The 15,725-nt window shown below is 39.6% G+C and overlaps 1 protein-coding gene across 1 annotated transcript; it reads left to right on the top strand.

Moving 5' to 3' along the window:
* Positions 1-1,144: 1,144 nt before the first annotated feature.
* On the top strand, positions 1,145-2,103 carry LOC129650182 (olfactory receptor 8S1-like). The gene has a single exon (XM_055578421.1). It carries the CDS (start codon positions 1,145-1,147, stop codon positions 2,054-2,056), a length of 912 nt encoding a protein of 303 aa, XP_055434396.1. The 3' UTR covers positions 2,057-2,103.
* The last annotated feature ends 13,622 nt before the right edge of the window (positions 2,104-15,725 follow it).

Here is a 15,725-nt window from a genome sequence, read left to right as displayed (position 1 = left end):
ACTGGCCTGAGAATGGAACAAGGCACTGAGGCACAAACACTTCCCACAGATACTTTTCCAGCTTTGCTCGTATGTCTTTGGAGATATAGGGTACTCTTGAATTGCTCCTGGAATGTTTGGAAAGCCTCTTGCAACCTCTAGCAGCATCATACAAGTCCTTTTTCTAGTAGCAAAATTTCTTGTTCAAATCCCTTTTCTACATCTTCATCTAATACCCAGAATGTCTGTGATAAGATGGTGAGTTCTGTAGTTCTTGGCTTTAAGATGGATGTCTAAATATAAGAAGACTTGCAACTAAATATCTATTCTCGGAAACAATTTCATTTGAAGTAGCCTGTTTATTCTCCTAAGTATACTCTTTTCAAAAAAAAATTAAATTTATTTATTTTAATTAGAGGCTGTATACTCGTAATAGTTAAATTATGTAATCTGATTTAGCACACAAAGATGTGTGTTATATTCACTGACAGAATTAATGAGACCTGTTGGGGAGAGTCAAGGAGGAGAAACTCTTAGTCACTGTAATAATTTCTTAGGGCTGTTGTAACAAACTACTGGAAACCAGTTGGCTTAAAACAATAGAATTTATTTTCTCACAGTTCTAGGGACTCTAAGACTGACATCAAGGTGTCAGCAGGGCCACGGCCACCCCAAAACTTGTAGGGAAGAATCCCTCCTTGTCTCTTCCTGGATTCTGGTCACGGCTGTCGGCCCTTGGCTTCCTTGACCTGCGGGCGCCTCACTCCACTCTGCTCTGTTGTCACGTGGCTGTCACACTTTGTGTGTATTATAAGGCTCTCTCATCTCCAATAAGAACATCAGTCATATTAGATTAAGAGCCTACCCTATTCCAGTGTTATCTCACCTTAATTCATTGTACCTTCAGTGACCCTATTTCCAAATAAGATTACACTGTGAGGTACAAGGGATTAAGACTTCAACATATTTTCTGGAGTTAGACACAATTCAACTCATTAAGGTCACAATTGGAATTACTCAACTTCTTTTCCTTTTCTATTGTTAAGCCAAAAGAAGTATTTCCTGAGAAGTTTTAGGGTGGAGGGATGATATTCTGATCACTAGAAATTACTCAGATTCTGTAATATAGTTGATTTCTTTCTAGGAATGACATTTACAAACAGCCATGCACAACTTCACTTTCTTCACTGAGTTCACCCTCCTCGGGCTGTCTGCTGACCCCCACATCCAGGCTCTGCTCTTTGTGCTGTTCCTGGGGATTTACCTGCTGACATTAGTGGGGAACACAGCGATGATTTTGATCATCAAGGCTGATTCTCAGCTCCACATACCCATGTACTTCTTCCTCGGACACCTGTCTTTCCTAGATCTCGGTTTCTCCTCGGTCACTGTGCCGAAAATGCTACAGAACTTCTTGTCGCAGAAGAAAAGCATCTCTGTGTGGGGCTGCATCACCCAGAGTTTCTTTTTTCTCCTTTATGGGTGTGCTGAAGCCAGCCTTCTCTCTGCCATGGCCTACGACCGCTATGCTGCTGTCTGCCACCCTCTGCTCTACACTGTGGTCATGAACAGGCCTCTCTGCACTGCAATGGTGTGTGTAGCATGGCTGGTGGGGCTTCTGAACTCACTAGTGAATCATCTTTTCATCCACAAGTTATGTTTCTGGGGGTCTAACACTATCTCCCATTTCTTCTGTGAACTACCATCACTCTTCCCCTTGTCCTGCACTGATCCCACTGCCAACGAGTTCCTTCTGTCAGGGACCAGTGCATTGCTGGGACTTCTGACACTTCCCTTGATCCTGTTCTCTTACTCCAGAATCATTTCTGCCATTCTGAACATCCATTCCTATGAGGGCCAAGGCAAGGCCTTCTCCACCTGCTCTTCCCACCTCACTGTGGTGCTCCTGTTCTATGGGACGGCTCTATTCAGGTACATCAGCCCCGCCTCAGGCTCAGTGTTGGAGCGAGTGGTCTCCATTCAGTACAGTGTCATCACATCCTTGCTGAACCCTCTCATCTACAGCCTCAAGAATCAGGAGGTGAAGGGCGCTCTGCAAAGGATGCTGAGGAAGTGAATGTGATCCCCAGAGGAGGGATTCTCTGTGTGGTTTTAGTCAGAGAGTGGAGAGGAGGGATATTTGGAAACACCTGGAGAGTAAAAAAAGATATCAGAGGTCAATATAAATATATAAAAGAAGTTATATAGTGGTTCTCAAAGTGTCATCCACATACCAGCAGCATCAGAATGCGCATCGTCTGTGAGCTTGCTAGAATGTCTCAGACCCAACCCTGATCTACTGAATCAGAAACTCTAGAGGTGGAGCTCAACAGTCTGTTTCTTAATTATGACCATGATGCATGCTTGAGTTTGAGAAACAGTGTTTAGCCCAATGAATGTTCGAGAAAACTCTCTTTGGAAAAAGGTGGGATACTGACATCAAGGTCAAGACTCCCACTTAAATGAGAAAGTTGGTAAAGCAGTCAAGAAGAGAACTTTTGACTATGTGATCTTATGATCTGTTTCCCTCTACAAAACTGTAAAAATGAAAAAAAAAAATTCCTTGCATTATTTCAGGGCATTATAGGGAGGGGAAGAGCTAGACTGTCCACAAAGGCAGATGCAGCCTGTTCCTTCCACCTCTACTGGGTAGCTGCCATTATAACAGATTCTTCAGTACAGCATGAGGCCAATGGACAGATGCTCCAGAGCAGCAACTAGCAAGAACTTCCTTTACCTCACCTGAGAGCAGCTGAGGGCATTCAACAGCCAGTTCACCAGATTAGAGGTCATGTGTTCGTCCCAGAGAGCAAGGGCAGCCTGAGGTTATGGTGGAAGCAGTATTCCACACGAGATAGCCCTTCGTGTGTCAGCACTTTCACGAGAGACTCTGCTTCCTGACCTGGTTGTCTGGGCTACACTATCAGGATCTCTGAGCACTGAGTTCTTTTTGCTTCTGTACTTTTGGCCACAAGACTACTTTTGTCTCATTCTTCCTGGAGGACTAGTGACCTCTCTTAGCCTTTAACTATAAACTATATGCAGATGACACCACCCTTATGGCAGAAAGTGAAGAGGAACTAAAAAGCCTCTTGATGAAAGTGAAAGAGGAGAGTGAAAAAATTGGCTTAAAGCTCAACATTCAGAAAACTAAGTTCATGGCATCTGGTCCCATCACTTCATGGGAAATAGATGGGGAAACAGTGGAAACAGTGTCAGACTTTTCATTGTTAGTGTATAGGAATGCAAGAAATTTCTGTGTATTCATTTTGTATCCTATGACTTTAGTAAATTCACTGATTAGCCCTAGTAATTTTCTGATGGGCTTCCCTGATGGCACAGACAGTAAAGAATCCACCAGCAATGCAGGAGATCCAGGTTCAATCCCTGGGTCAGGAGGATCCCCTGGAGAGGGAATGGCTACCCACTCTGGTATTCTTATCTGCAGAATTCCATGGGCTTGATATTCTATCAACATAAATTATGAGATAGTTTATTTAGGGTTTTCTATGTACAGTATCATGTCATCTGAAAACAGTGAGAGTTTTACTTCTTTTCCTATCTGGAGTCCTTTTATTTTTTTCCTTCTCTGATTGTCATGGCTAGGACTTCCAAAACTATGTTGAATACTAATGGTAAGAGTGAGCACACTCGTCTTGTTCCTGAGGAAATGCTTTCAGTTTTTCACCATTGAAAAGGATGTTTGCTGTGGATTTGTCATGCTGCTGCTGCTGCTGCTAAGTCGCTTCAGTCATGTCCGACTCTGTGCGACCCCATAGACGGCGGCCCACCAGGCTCCCCCATCCCTGGGATTCTCCAGGCAAGAACACTGGAGTGGGTTGCCATTTCCTTCTCCAATGCATGAAAGTGAAAAGTGAAAGTGAAGTCGCTCAATCGTGTCTGACTCTTCGAGAGCCCATGGTCTGCAGCCCACCAGGCTCCTCCGTCCATGGGATTTTCCAGGCAAGAGTTCTGGAGTGGGGTGCCATTGCCATATATGGCCTTTATTATGTTGAAGTAGTTTCCTGCTGCTGCTGCTAAATTGCTTCAGTCGTGTCTGACTCTGTGCGACCCCATAGACGGCAGCCCCCCAGCGTCTGCCGTCCCTGGGATTCTCCAGGCAAGAACACTGGAGTGGGTTGCCATTTCCTTCTCCGGAAGTAGTTTCCTAGTATGCCCATTTTCTGAAGTTTTTATCATGAATGGGTGCTGAATTTTGTCAAAGGAATTTTCTGCATCAACTGAGATTTTTATCTTTTAATTTGTGGTATAGCACATTGATTTGTGTATATTGAAGAATTCTTTCATCCCTTGTATAAACCCTACTTGATCATGGTGTGTGATCCTTTTAATGTGTTGCTGGATTCTGTTTGCTGGAATTTTGTTGAGGATTTTTGCACCTATGTTCATCAGTGATATTGGCCTGTAATTTTCTTTTCTTGTGATGTCTTTGTCTGGTTTCGGCATCAGAGTAATGATGGCTTTGTAGAATGAGTTTGGAAGTGTTCTTTCCTCTCCAATTTTTTGGAAGAGTTTGAGAAGGCTGGGCATTAGGTTGTCTCTAAATGTTTGATAGAATTTACCTGTGAAGCCATCTGGCCCTGGGCTTTTGTTTTCAGGGGAAATTTTTTTTATCACAGTTTCTATTTCAGGGCTTGTGATCAGCCTGTTCATAATTTCTATTGCTTCCTGGATCAGTCTTATAAGGTTGAACTTTTCCAATAATCTGTCCATTTCTTCCAGGTTGTCCATTTTATTGGCATATAGTTGCTCAAAACACTCTCTTATGATCTTTTGTGTTTCTGAGCTGTTGTAATCTCTCCTGTTTCATTTATAATTTTGTTGATTTGAGTCTTCTTTTTCTCTTGATGAGTCTGGCTAATGGTCTGTCAATGTTGTTTATCTTCTCAAAGAACCAGCTTTTAGTTTTATCGATCTTTGCTATTGTTTGCTTCATTTCTTTTTCTTTATTTCTGCTCCGATCTTTATGCTTTCTTTCTTTTTACTAACTTCGGAAGTTTTTTTTGCTTCTTGTTTCTCCAGTTGCTTTAAGGGTAGGGTTAGGTTGTCTATTTGATGCATTTTTGTTTCTTGAGGTAGGATTGCATTTCTATAAGCTTCCCTCTTAGAACTGCTTTTGCTGTATCCCATAGATTTTGAATTACCATGTTTTGTTATTTGTCTCTAGGTATTTTTTGACTTCTCCTTTTATTTCTTAAATAAACTGTTGTTTATTTAGAAATGTATTGTTTAATCTCCGTGTATTTTTGGTTTTTACAGGTTTTTCCTGTAACTGATATCTTGTCTCATAGTGTTGTGGACAGAAAAGATGCTTAATATGATTTTAATTTTCTTTAATTTACCAACCCTTGATTTGTGACCCAAGATGTGATCTATCCTAGAGAATGTTCCTTCTGCACTTGAGAAGAAAGTGTAGTCTTCTGCATTTGGATGGAATTTCATGAAGATATCAATGAGGTCTATCTGGTCTAATGTGTCATTTGTGTTTCTTTATTAATTTTTTTTTTCTTATTTTCTCTTTTTTTTTTAATTTTATTTTATTTTTAAACTTTACATAACTGTATTAGTTTTGCCAAATATCAAAATGAATCTGCCACAGGTATACATGTGTTCCCCATCCTGAACCCTCCTCCCTCCTCCCTCCCCATTCCATCCCTCTGGGTCGTCCCAGTGCACCAGCCCCAAGCATCCAGTATCATGCATCAAACCTGGACTGGCAACTCATTTAATACATGATATTTTACATGTTTCAATGCCATTCTCCCAAATCTTCCCACCCTCTCCCTCTCCCACAGAGTCCATAAGACTGTTCTATACATCAGTGTCTCTTTTGCTGTCTCGTACACAGGGTTATTGTTACCATCTTTCTAAATTCCATATATATGCGTTAGTATACTGTATTGGTGTTTTTCTTTCTGGCTTACTTCACTCTGTATAATAGGCTCCAGTTTCACCCACCTCATTAGAACTGATTCAAATGTATTCTTTTTAATGGCTGAATAATACTCCATTGTGTATATGTACCACAGCTTTCTTATCCATTCATCTGCTGATGCACATCTAGGTTGCTTCCATGTCCTGGCTATTATAAACAGTGCTGCGATGAACATTGGGGTACACGTGTCTCTTTCCCTTCTGGTTTCCTCAGTGTGTATGCCCAGCAGTGGGATTGCTGGATCATAAGGCAGGTCTATTTCCAGTTTTTTAAGGAATCTCCACACTGTTCTCCATAGTGGCTGTACTAGTTTGCATTCCCACCAACAGTGTAAGAGGGTTCCCTTTTCTCCACACCCTCTCCAGCATTTATTACTTGTAGACTTTTGGATCGCAGCCATTCTGACTGGTGTGAAATGGTACCTCATAGTGGTTTTGATTTGCATTTCTCTGATAATGAGTGATGTTGAGCATCTTTTCATGTGTTTGTTAGCCATCTGTATGTCTTCTTTGGACCACAATGCAGTAAGATAAGATCTCAATTACAGGAGAAAAACTATTAAAAAATCCAACATATGGAGGCTGAACAACACGCTGCTGAATAACCAACAAATCACAGAAGAAATCAAAAAAGAAATCAAAATTTGCATAGAAATGAATGAAAATGAAAACACAACAACCCAAAACCTGTGGGACATGGTAAAAGCAGTCCTAAGGGGAAAGTTCATACCAATACAGGCACACCTCAAGAAACAAGAAAAAAGTCAAATAAATAACCTAACTCTACACCTAAAGCAACTAGAAAAGGAAGAAATGAAGAACCCCAGGGTTAGTAGAAGGAAAGAAATCTTAAAACTTAGAGCAGAAATAAATGCAAAAGAAACAAAAGAGACCATAGCAAAAATCAACAAAGCCAAAAGCTGGTTCTTTGAAAGGATAAATAAAATTGACAAACCATTAGCCAGACTCATCAAGAAACAAAGGGAGAAAAATCAAATCAATAAAATTAGAAATGAAAATGGAGAGATCACAACAGACAACACAGAAATACAAAGGATCATAAGAGACTACTATCAACAATTATATGCCAATAAAATGGACAACGTGGAAGAAATGGACAAATTCTTAGAAAAGTACAACTTTCCAAAACTCGACCAGGAAGAAATAGAAAATCTTAACAGACCCATCACAAGCACGGAAATTGAAATGGTAATCAAAAATCTTCCAGCAAACAAAAGCCCAGGTCCAGACGGCTTCACAGCTGAATTCTACCAAAAATTTAGAGAAGAGCTAACACCTATCCTACTCAAACTCTTCCAGAAAATTGCAGAGGAGGGTAAACTTCCAAACTCATTCTATGAGGCCACCATCACCCTAATACCAAAACCTGACAAAGATCCCACAAAAAAAGAAAACTACAGGCCAATATCACTGATGAACATAGATGCAAAAATCCTTAACAAAATTCTAGCAATCAGAATCCAACAACACATTAAAAAGATCATACACCATGACCAAGTGGGCTTTATCCCAGGGATGCAAGGATTCTTCAATATCCGCAAATCAATCAATGTAATACACCACATTAACAAATTGAAAAATAAAAACCATATGATTATCTCAATAGATGCAGAGAAAGCCTTTGACAAAATTCAACATCCATTTATGATAAAAACTCTCCAGAAAGCAGGAATAGAAGGAACATACTTCAACATAATCAAAGCTATATATGACAAACCCACAGCAAACATTATCCTCAATGGTGAAAAATTGAAAGCATTTCCTCTAAAGTCAGGAACAAGACAAGGGTGCCCACTTTCACCATTACTATTCAACATAGTTTTGGAAGTTTTGGCCACAGCAATCAGAGCAGAAAAAGAAATAAAAGGAATCCAAATTGGAAAAGAAGAAGTAAAGCTCTCACTGTTTGCAGATGACATGATCCTCTACATAGAAAACCCTAAAGACTCCACCAGAAAATTACTAGAACTAATCAATGACTATAGTAAAGTTGCAGGATATAAAATCAACACACAGAAATCCCTTGCATTCCTATACACTAATAATGAGAAAACAGAAAGAGAAATTAAGGAAACAATTCCATTCACCATTGCAACGGAAAGAATAAAATACTTAGGAATATATCTACCTAAAGAATCTAAAGACCTATATATAGAAAACTATAAAACACTGGTGAAAGAAATCAAAGAGGACACTAACAGATGGAGAAATATACCATGTTCATGGATTGGAAGAATCAATATAGTGAAAATGAGTATACTACCCAAAGCAATCTATAGATTCAATGCAATCCCTATCAAGCTACCAACAGCATTCTTCACAGAGCTAGAACAAATAATTTCACAATTTGTATGGAAACACAAAAAACCTCGAATAGCCAAAGCAATCTTGAGAAAGAAGAATGGAACTGGAGGAATCAACCTACCTGACTTCAGGCTCTACTACAAAGCCACAGTTATCAAGACAGTATGGTACTGGCACAAAGACAGAAATATAGATCAATGGAACAAAATAGAAAGCCCAGAGATAAATCCACGCACATATGGACACCTTATCTTTGACAAAGGAGGCAAGAATATACAATGGATTAAAGACAATCTCTTTAACAAGTGGTGCTGGGAACTCTGGTCAACCACTTGTAAAAGAATGAAACTAGAACACTTTCTAACACCATACACAAAAATAAACTCAAAATGGATTAAAGATCTAAACGTAAGACCAGAAACTATAAAACTCCTAGAGGAGAACATAGGCAAAACACTCTCTGACATACATCATAGCAGGATCCTCTATGACCCACCTCCCAGAATATTGGAAATAAAAGCAAAAATAAACAAATGGGACCTAATTAACCTTAAAAGCTTCTGCACATCAAAGGAAACTATTAGCAAGGTGAAAAGACAGCCTTCAGAATGGGAGAAGATAATAGCAAATGAAGCAACTGACAAACAACTAATCTCGAGAATATACAAGCAACTCCTACAGCTCAACTCCAGAAAAATAAATGACCCAATCAAAAAATGGGCCAAAAAACTAATTTTTTGTTTTGATGATCTGTCCATTGGTGTAAGTGCAGTGTTAAAGTCCTCTACTATTATTGTGTTTCTGTGGATTTTTCCTTTTTTCCACTCTTCTTTCAAGAGAATTATCTTATTCTTTTAATTGGGAGTGGTTCCTCTGCTTCTTCATTTTATTTATATTTCTCTGACTTGATGAATTTAGGAGCAACAGTTATCTACTGTTGTCTTGCAGGAGCTGTTATTTTAGGTGGGAGCATCTCTGTGTAGATTCCATGAGTCTAATATTTTTGGTGTGAGGGCTGTTTTTAGTATGGATGCCTGCCACATCTTTCTTCAATGTGTACTGGCTGTTATCCCCTTGATAGGGGGTGTGATTAGTGTTGTGGTGACCAGAGCCTACACGGGATGTTAAACAGTGCCTCCTCTTTGCTCTGTGGTTTTCACAACCCTGCCAGTGGCAGGGTCTGCTTCCCAGTTGGAATAGAAGCCCCCAGATCCATTTCTGAGAGCTGCAGTATGAGGTAGAACTGACAGGAGCACGTCCACAGGGAGAAGAGTCATGGAGTATTCCACTGCAAGAGCTGCTCACCGGGAAGTGCATTGCCTTATGGGGTCACCTGTCACCTGCTGTGCAGGCTCGCAAAGTACACTGTTGTTTTTACTTCCCTCAGCCCTACCTCAACCACAGGAATGCAGGGAATAGGACTGGGTGTTTCTTAGGCACTGTATTCACAAAGCCACCAGTGCAGAGTCACCAATACAGATCTTTGGAAGTCAGGCATCAGGCCCATCTGTGGGAGGTATGGAATCAGCCCAGACCCCAGCCCCACCTCCACATGCATGTACCTGCAAAGCCTGTAGCTGCTAACACTGGACCCATCCCAGCCCCTGGAGTACCATTAGTCCTCTTGGGTATCCCATAGATCTGAGTTTACAAAGCTGCTGGCAGTGGTATAAACATACAGACTTCAAACAGCCTCTGGGACACAGCTCAGATTTCAGCCCCACCTCCACGTGTGCGAGCCATCATCATTTGCACACTTCCAGAGCTCCTAGAGGCAGAGCCATGCCCACTGTGAACAAGCTGAGAATGAGGCTGCAGTGATGGGGCCTCTGCCCTCACACACCCATTAACAATGGGCCGCCTATGGCAGACCTGGACTCTGTCCTGCATACACTCGTGGTTGCCACCCAGATCAAACTAGTCTCTTCAGGCTGTCTCTGTGCAACCAGCCTCAGTCCTCTCCCCAGGTCTGTCAGCTGAAGCATGAGTTTCAGTGCTCAGCCTCCCTCATACACTATCAGGTGCATGTATCAGGCTGGGGGGTTCAGCAAGCTGGTCATACCATCTGTGCTGGTCTCTCTATTCCCCCTGCCACAGTCTGGATGCTGCACTCGCCTCTGAGCTTCTGAAGCTCCTGTCTATCCAAGCTGATCTCCCAATTGGTGAAGCGGATTCTCAGGTAGAAACTTTCTCACAGCTCCCTCCCAGTGACACAGGTCTCATCCTAATTCTTCTTTTTTTTTTTTTTTAACTCTTCTTTCCTCCTATCCACTATGCGGTGATCTTGCTTGCAACTTTCACTGTATATCTTTTACCAGCATTCAGTCAGTATTCTGTGAGAACTGGTCTATGTGTAGATGTATTTTTGATGTCTTTGTGGGAGGAGGTGAGCTTATTATTCTATTCTGTCATCTTGGTTTCCTCTCTAAAGTTAGGATCTTTAGCCTCGTTCAAGATAATGTAAAGGCCATGTAACATTTTAACTCCAAACAACACTACCTCCAATGTATATGTCCTTTCAATCCAGGAATTTAGTTCTTTCTCTATCCCCCTCAAATTAGATATTATTACTACTTTATTTATTCAATATGTTTTTGTTTAGATGTGCTTACATATTTATCATACCATTGCCTGCCTTTTTAAAAAATACTGTAATATGGCTGTTGTTTATATGGTGTTTACAGTATGCTGAAAAAACAATTTGTGAAAATTATATTTACAAAGGTACAATTACAGACAAAACAAAATTATGATAGCATCATAATTATGTTTTACAACATATAGAAAAATACAGGATACATTATGATTTGATTTCTCCTAAATATTGGACTTCCCTGGTGACTCAGACAGTAAAGCGTCTGTCTACAATGTGAGAGACCTGGGTTCGAGCCCTGGGTTGGGAAGATCCCCTGGAGAAGGAAATGGCAACCCACTCCAGTACTATTGCCTGGAAAATCCCATGGACGGAGGAGCCTGGCAGGCTACAGTCTATGGGGTCACAAAGAGTCAGACACGACTGAGCGACTTCACTTTCACCTTTCAAATATACTATAGATCATATAACTTACTAAAAATACTATTTAATATAGAATATAGTTAAAAGTTACTTATATCACTATTGTCTACACATACAAACAAAATGAAATGTTAACACAGAATTACACACTACAAATATTGACTTTTCTGATAATATTTATCAGTAATTTTGGCATTGTTTTACTAAACCATGCACTTTGAATTATATGTATCTTTTATAGAAGGCACTCAAAACACTTCACAAATATTGAATATCATTTTGGGTACAAGTGACAAGTGCCACGTTAATAATTGATCACTATGACAGTACACACTAGCCCACTTCCACATGAGCCCTCATGAAATACAGACAGGCTTCTTGAACTCACAATGTCTTTTTGCATCTCAAATTTTCATTAGGAATCATCTTCTCATGTCTAACTTTGATCCTTTAGAATTCTCTTTAAGTGTCAGTCACTAAAGAAATGTTTTTCTTTGCCTAAAAATAATTTTATTTTCTGAAAGATAATTTTTCTGGTCATTAAATTCCATGTTGAGGCCACAGTTGAAGTTTCTATTTTCACAGAAAAGATTTTTTTCACTCTACCTGTTACCTCGGAGTCAGCCCCACTTTTAAAAATTGGAGTACAGTTGATTTACTATATTATATTAATTTATTTGTATAGCATAGTGATTCAGGGCTTTCCTGGTAGCTCAGTTGGTAAAGAATCTGCCTGCAGTGCAGGAGACCTGGGTTCAACCTCTGGGTTAGAAAGATCCCTTACAGAAGGAAATGGCAAACCACTCCAGTATTCTAGCCTGGAAAATCCCATGGAGAGTTTGGTGGGCTACAGTCCATGGAGTTGCAAGAGTCAGACACAACTTAGCAACTAAACCACCACATAGTAATTCAATGTTTTCACAGACTATATTCCATTAAAAGTGTTCAGAAGATAATATTTATAATTTCCTGTGCTATGCAATATATCCTTGTTGTTTTTCTATTTTATGCAAGACCACTAGTTTGTTTTCTGTATCTGTGACTTGTTTCTGTTTTACATTTACATTTGTTTGTATGATTTTTAGATTCCACATATATTGCTTGAGTTATTTCAGGCAAAAAAAAAAAGGCATGGCATGAATGCATACCTCAAACATGTCTGAGCCCCAGGTCAGTTCAGCTCAATCACTCAGTCGTGTCCAACTCTTTGCAACCCTATGAATGGCAGCATATGAGGCTTCCCTGTCCATCACCAACTCTTGGAGCCTGTTCAAACTCACGTCTATCAAGTCCGTGCTACCCAACCATCTCATCCTCTGTTGTCCCCTTATCCTCCTGCCTTCAATCTTTCCCAGCATCAGGGTATTTTCTAATGAGTCAGTTCTTCACATCAGGTGGCCAAATATTAGAAAGTACAGCAAAGTAGTACAGTTAGTACATATCCATATATCTATTCTTCTGCAGATTCTTTCCCCATTTACATTATTATAGAATATTAAGTAGAGTTTCCTGTGCTAGAGAGCAGATCCATGTTGATTATCTATTTTTATATAGCAGTGTGTATGTGTTAATCCCAAACTCCCAATTTATCCTTCTTCTCTGCTTTCCCCTTTGATAACCACAGGCTTGTTTTATAAGTCTGTGAGTCTATTTCTATTTTGTAAATAAGTTCATTTGTATCATTTTTTTTTATTTTTTTTTCAAAGTGATTGTATCAGTTTATTTTTTTTAATTTTATTTTTAAACTTTACATAATTGTATTAGTTTTGCCAAATATCAAAATGAATCATTTTTTTTAGATTTCACAAATAAGCAATATAATATGTCTAGCCTACTTCACTAAGTATGATAATATCCAGGTCCATTCATGTTGCTGCAAAAGGCATTATTTCATTCTTTTGGATAGCTGAGTAATATTCCATTGTATATGTGTACCACATCTTCTTTCTCCACTCATCTGTTGATGGACAGTTAAGCTGCCTCCATGTCTTGTGTATTGTAAACAGCATGGCAATGACATTGGGATGCAGGTATTTTTTTAACCATGGTTTTCTCCATATATATGCCAAGACTTAGGTCATAGATATGATCATATATACTGGATCATATGGTAATTCTATTTTTAGTTTTTCAAGAAACCTCCATACTGTTCTGCATAGTAGCTGTACCAATTTACATTATCACCAATAATGTAGGAGGGTTCATTTTTCTCAACATACTCTCCAGCATTTATTGTTTTTAGACTTTTTGATGATGGACATCCTGACTAATGTTAGGTGGTATCACATTATAGTTTTGATTTGCATCTCTAGTAGTTAGCAATGTTGAGCATCTTTTTGTGTACCTGTTGCTTATCTGTATATCTTCTTTGGAGAAATGTCTACTTAGGTCTCCTGCTCATTTTTTGATTAGGTTTTCTATTTGGGGGATATTGAGCTTCATGAGATGTTTATAAATTTTGGAGGCTAATTGCTTATCAATCACATTATTTGAGAATATTTTCTCCCATACTGTGGGTTGTCTTTTCGTTTGTGGTTTCCTTTCTTGCCTACCTTTCTGTGATTGTAGTTTCTATTTTGTGGGCTACAGGGTTATAGTTCTTGCTTCTGCTGTCTGCCCCTTGGTGGATGATGTCAGTTTATACAGGTTTCCTGGTAGAGGGGACTGGATCCTGACCACTGTTGGATGGAGCTGCATCTTATCCCTGTTGCAGGGCAGAGCTACGTCAAGGAGTGCATTTAATGTGAAGCTGTGGGCTTAGGAAGACTTCAGGCAGCCTGTCTGCTGGTGGCTGGTGCTATGTTCTCACCCTGTTAGTTGTTTGGCCTGAGGTGTCCCAGAACTGGAGCCTACAGGTTGTTCAAAGTAGCCAGAACTTGGTAAGAAAACAGCAGCCTCCAAGAGGGCTGACGCCAACGAGTACTCCCTAGAACTACTGCCACCAGTGTGTGTCCTGGCAGTGAACCATGACCTCCCCCAACCTCTGCAGAAGACTCTCCAGCACCAGCAGGTAGGTCTGGCCCATGCTCCTATGAGGTCACTAGTTTTTTCCCCTTTGTCCTGCTCTCAGGAGACCTTACATGCACCCTCCAAGAGTGGAGTTTTGTTTCCCCCATTCCTGTGAAATTTCTGTGATCAAATCCCACTGACCAAATGCTCTGGAGGCTCCTCCTTCCAATGTCAGACCCCCAGGCTGGGAAGCCTGATGTGGGGCTTAAGACTTTCACTCCTATGGGAAAGCATCTGTGATATAATTATTTTCCAGCTTGTGGGTTGCCCACCTAACAGGTATAGGATTTTATATTTTTGCAGTTGTGCCCCTCCTACCATCTCATTGTGGTTTCTTTGTTGTCTTTGGATGCAGAATATCTTTTTTGTTAAGTTTGTTGATTGTTGTTCAGCAGTCAGTTGTGACTGGTGTTTTCATATGTCCTTCTACTCCACCATCTTGTCTCCACCTTACTGTCTCTAAGATCATTATATATATTAACTAATTTAATGCTCTGAACAACCCTATGAGATAATTATATTATTATCTTTATTTTATAGGTAAAGAAACTGACGCATAGTTTCTTTCCCAAGGTCATTGGAAGAGCTGAGATTTAAACCCAGGCAGTTTGGACCCAGTATACATGCTCTTAAATGCTAGGCTATAATGCTTCTGGGATTCATTCCAGTTAATATGTATCATTCTCACTGTTGGAGGTCTTCTATTAGGATCATTTCTGTTAGAATTCTCCTAATAGACTCAACTAGCCTAGATGATCCCTAGGTTCTATCTCCTGGCCCTGCATCCCCCTGTAACACAATTTCCATAAACCAGAATCTAGCTGGTTTGAGTATTTGCTTAATTTTCAAGATTTCTACTTTCACTTTATTTGTGAGTTCTGAAGAGCTAAAAATATCATCTCAGAAATCCATTAATTTTTAAAATTCAGCTTATTAGTTATTGAAACCAAAAACATTGTTTGAGACAATTAAGATACTACATTATCAGAAGTAGAAGTCATCTCCTCAGTCAAGAATTCTTGATACTTTCTATGCCTACCAACCCAGTTTCTGGCACAGGTGTCTTCTGACTTCCAAATTTGTCACCATCACTTTTAGTATTTTATACTTTATTTAGATGTATCAGAACCCTGTTTTCAATAAAACAATTTAATAAAGCATAGGAGTCAATAACTGCATTATATTGAGTTATGATACTCATACTAATTTTTTTCAAAAACAGAAAAGTATCCTTTGTTGTCGGGTCCTTATTTATTTTAGAGGTAACAAATGGACTTCTTCAGAGATCCAGCATTTCGGTAAAGAATATAACCCACCTCATATCTCATTTAGAATATCTAATTTCTCTAGAATTTTATTTTTAAGAAGTCAAAATCTGAGAAATATTTAGAAAGTAGAATAAAGACAACTTGGTAACACATTAGATCTAATGAATGAGGGA

The sequence above is a fragment of the Bubalus kerabau genome, chromosome 1, assembly GCF_029407905.1.
Source record: "Bubalus kerabau isolate K-KA32 ecotype Philippines breed swamp buffalo chromosome 1, PCC_UOA_SB_1v2, whole genome shotgun sequence".
In the NCBI taxonomy this organism is placed as follows: domain Eukaryota; kingdom Metazoa; phylum Chordata; class Mammalia; order Artiodactyla; family Bovidae; genus Bubalus; species Bubalus kerabau.
This window is presented reverse-complemented; position numbering and strand designations above follow the sequence as displayed.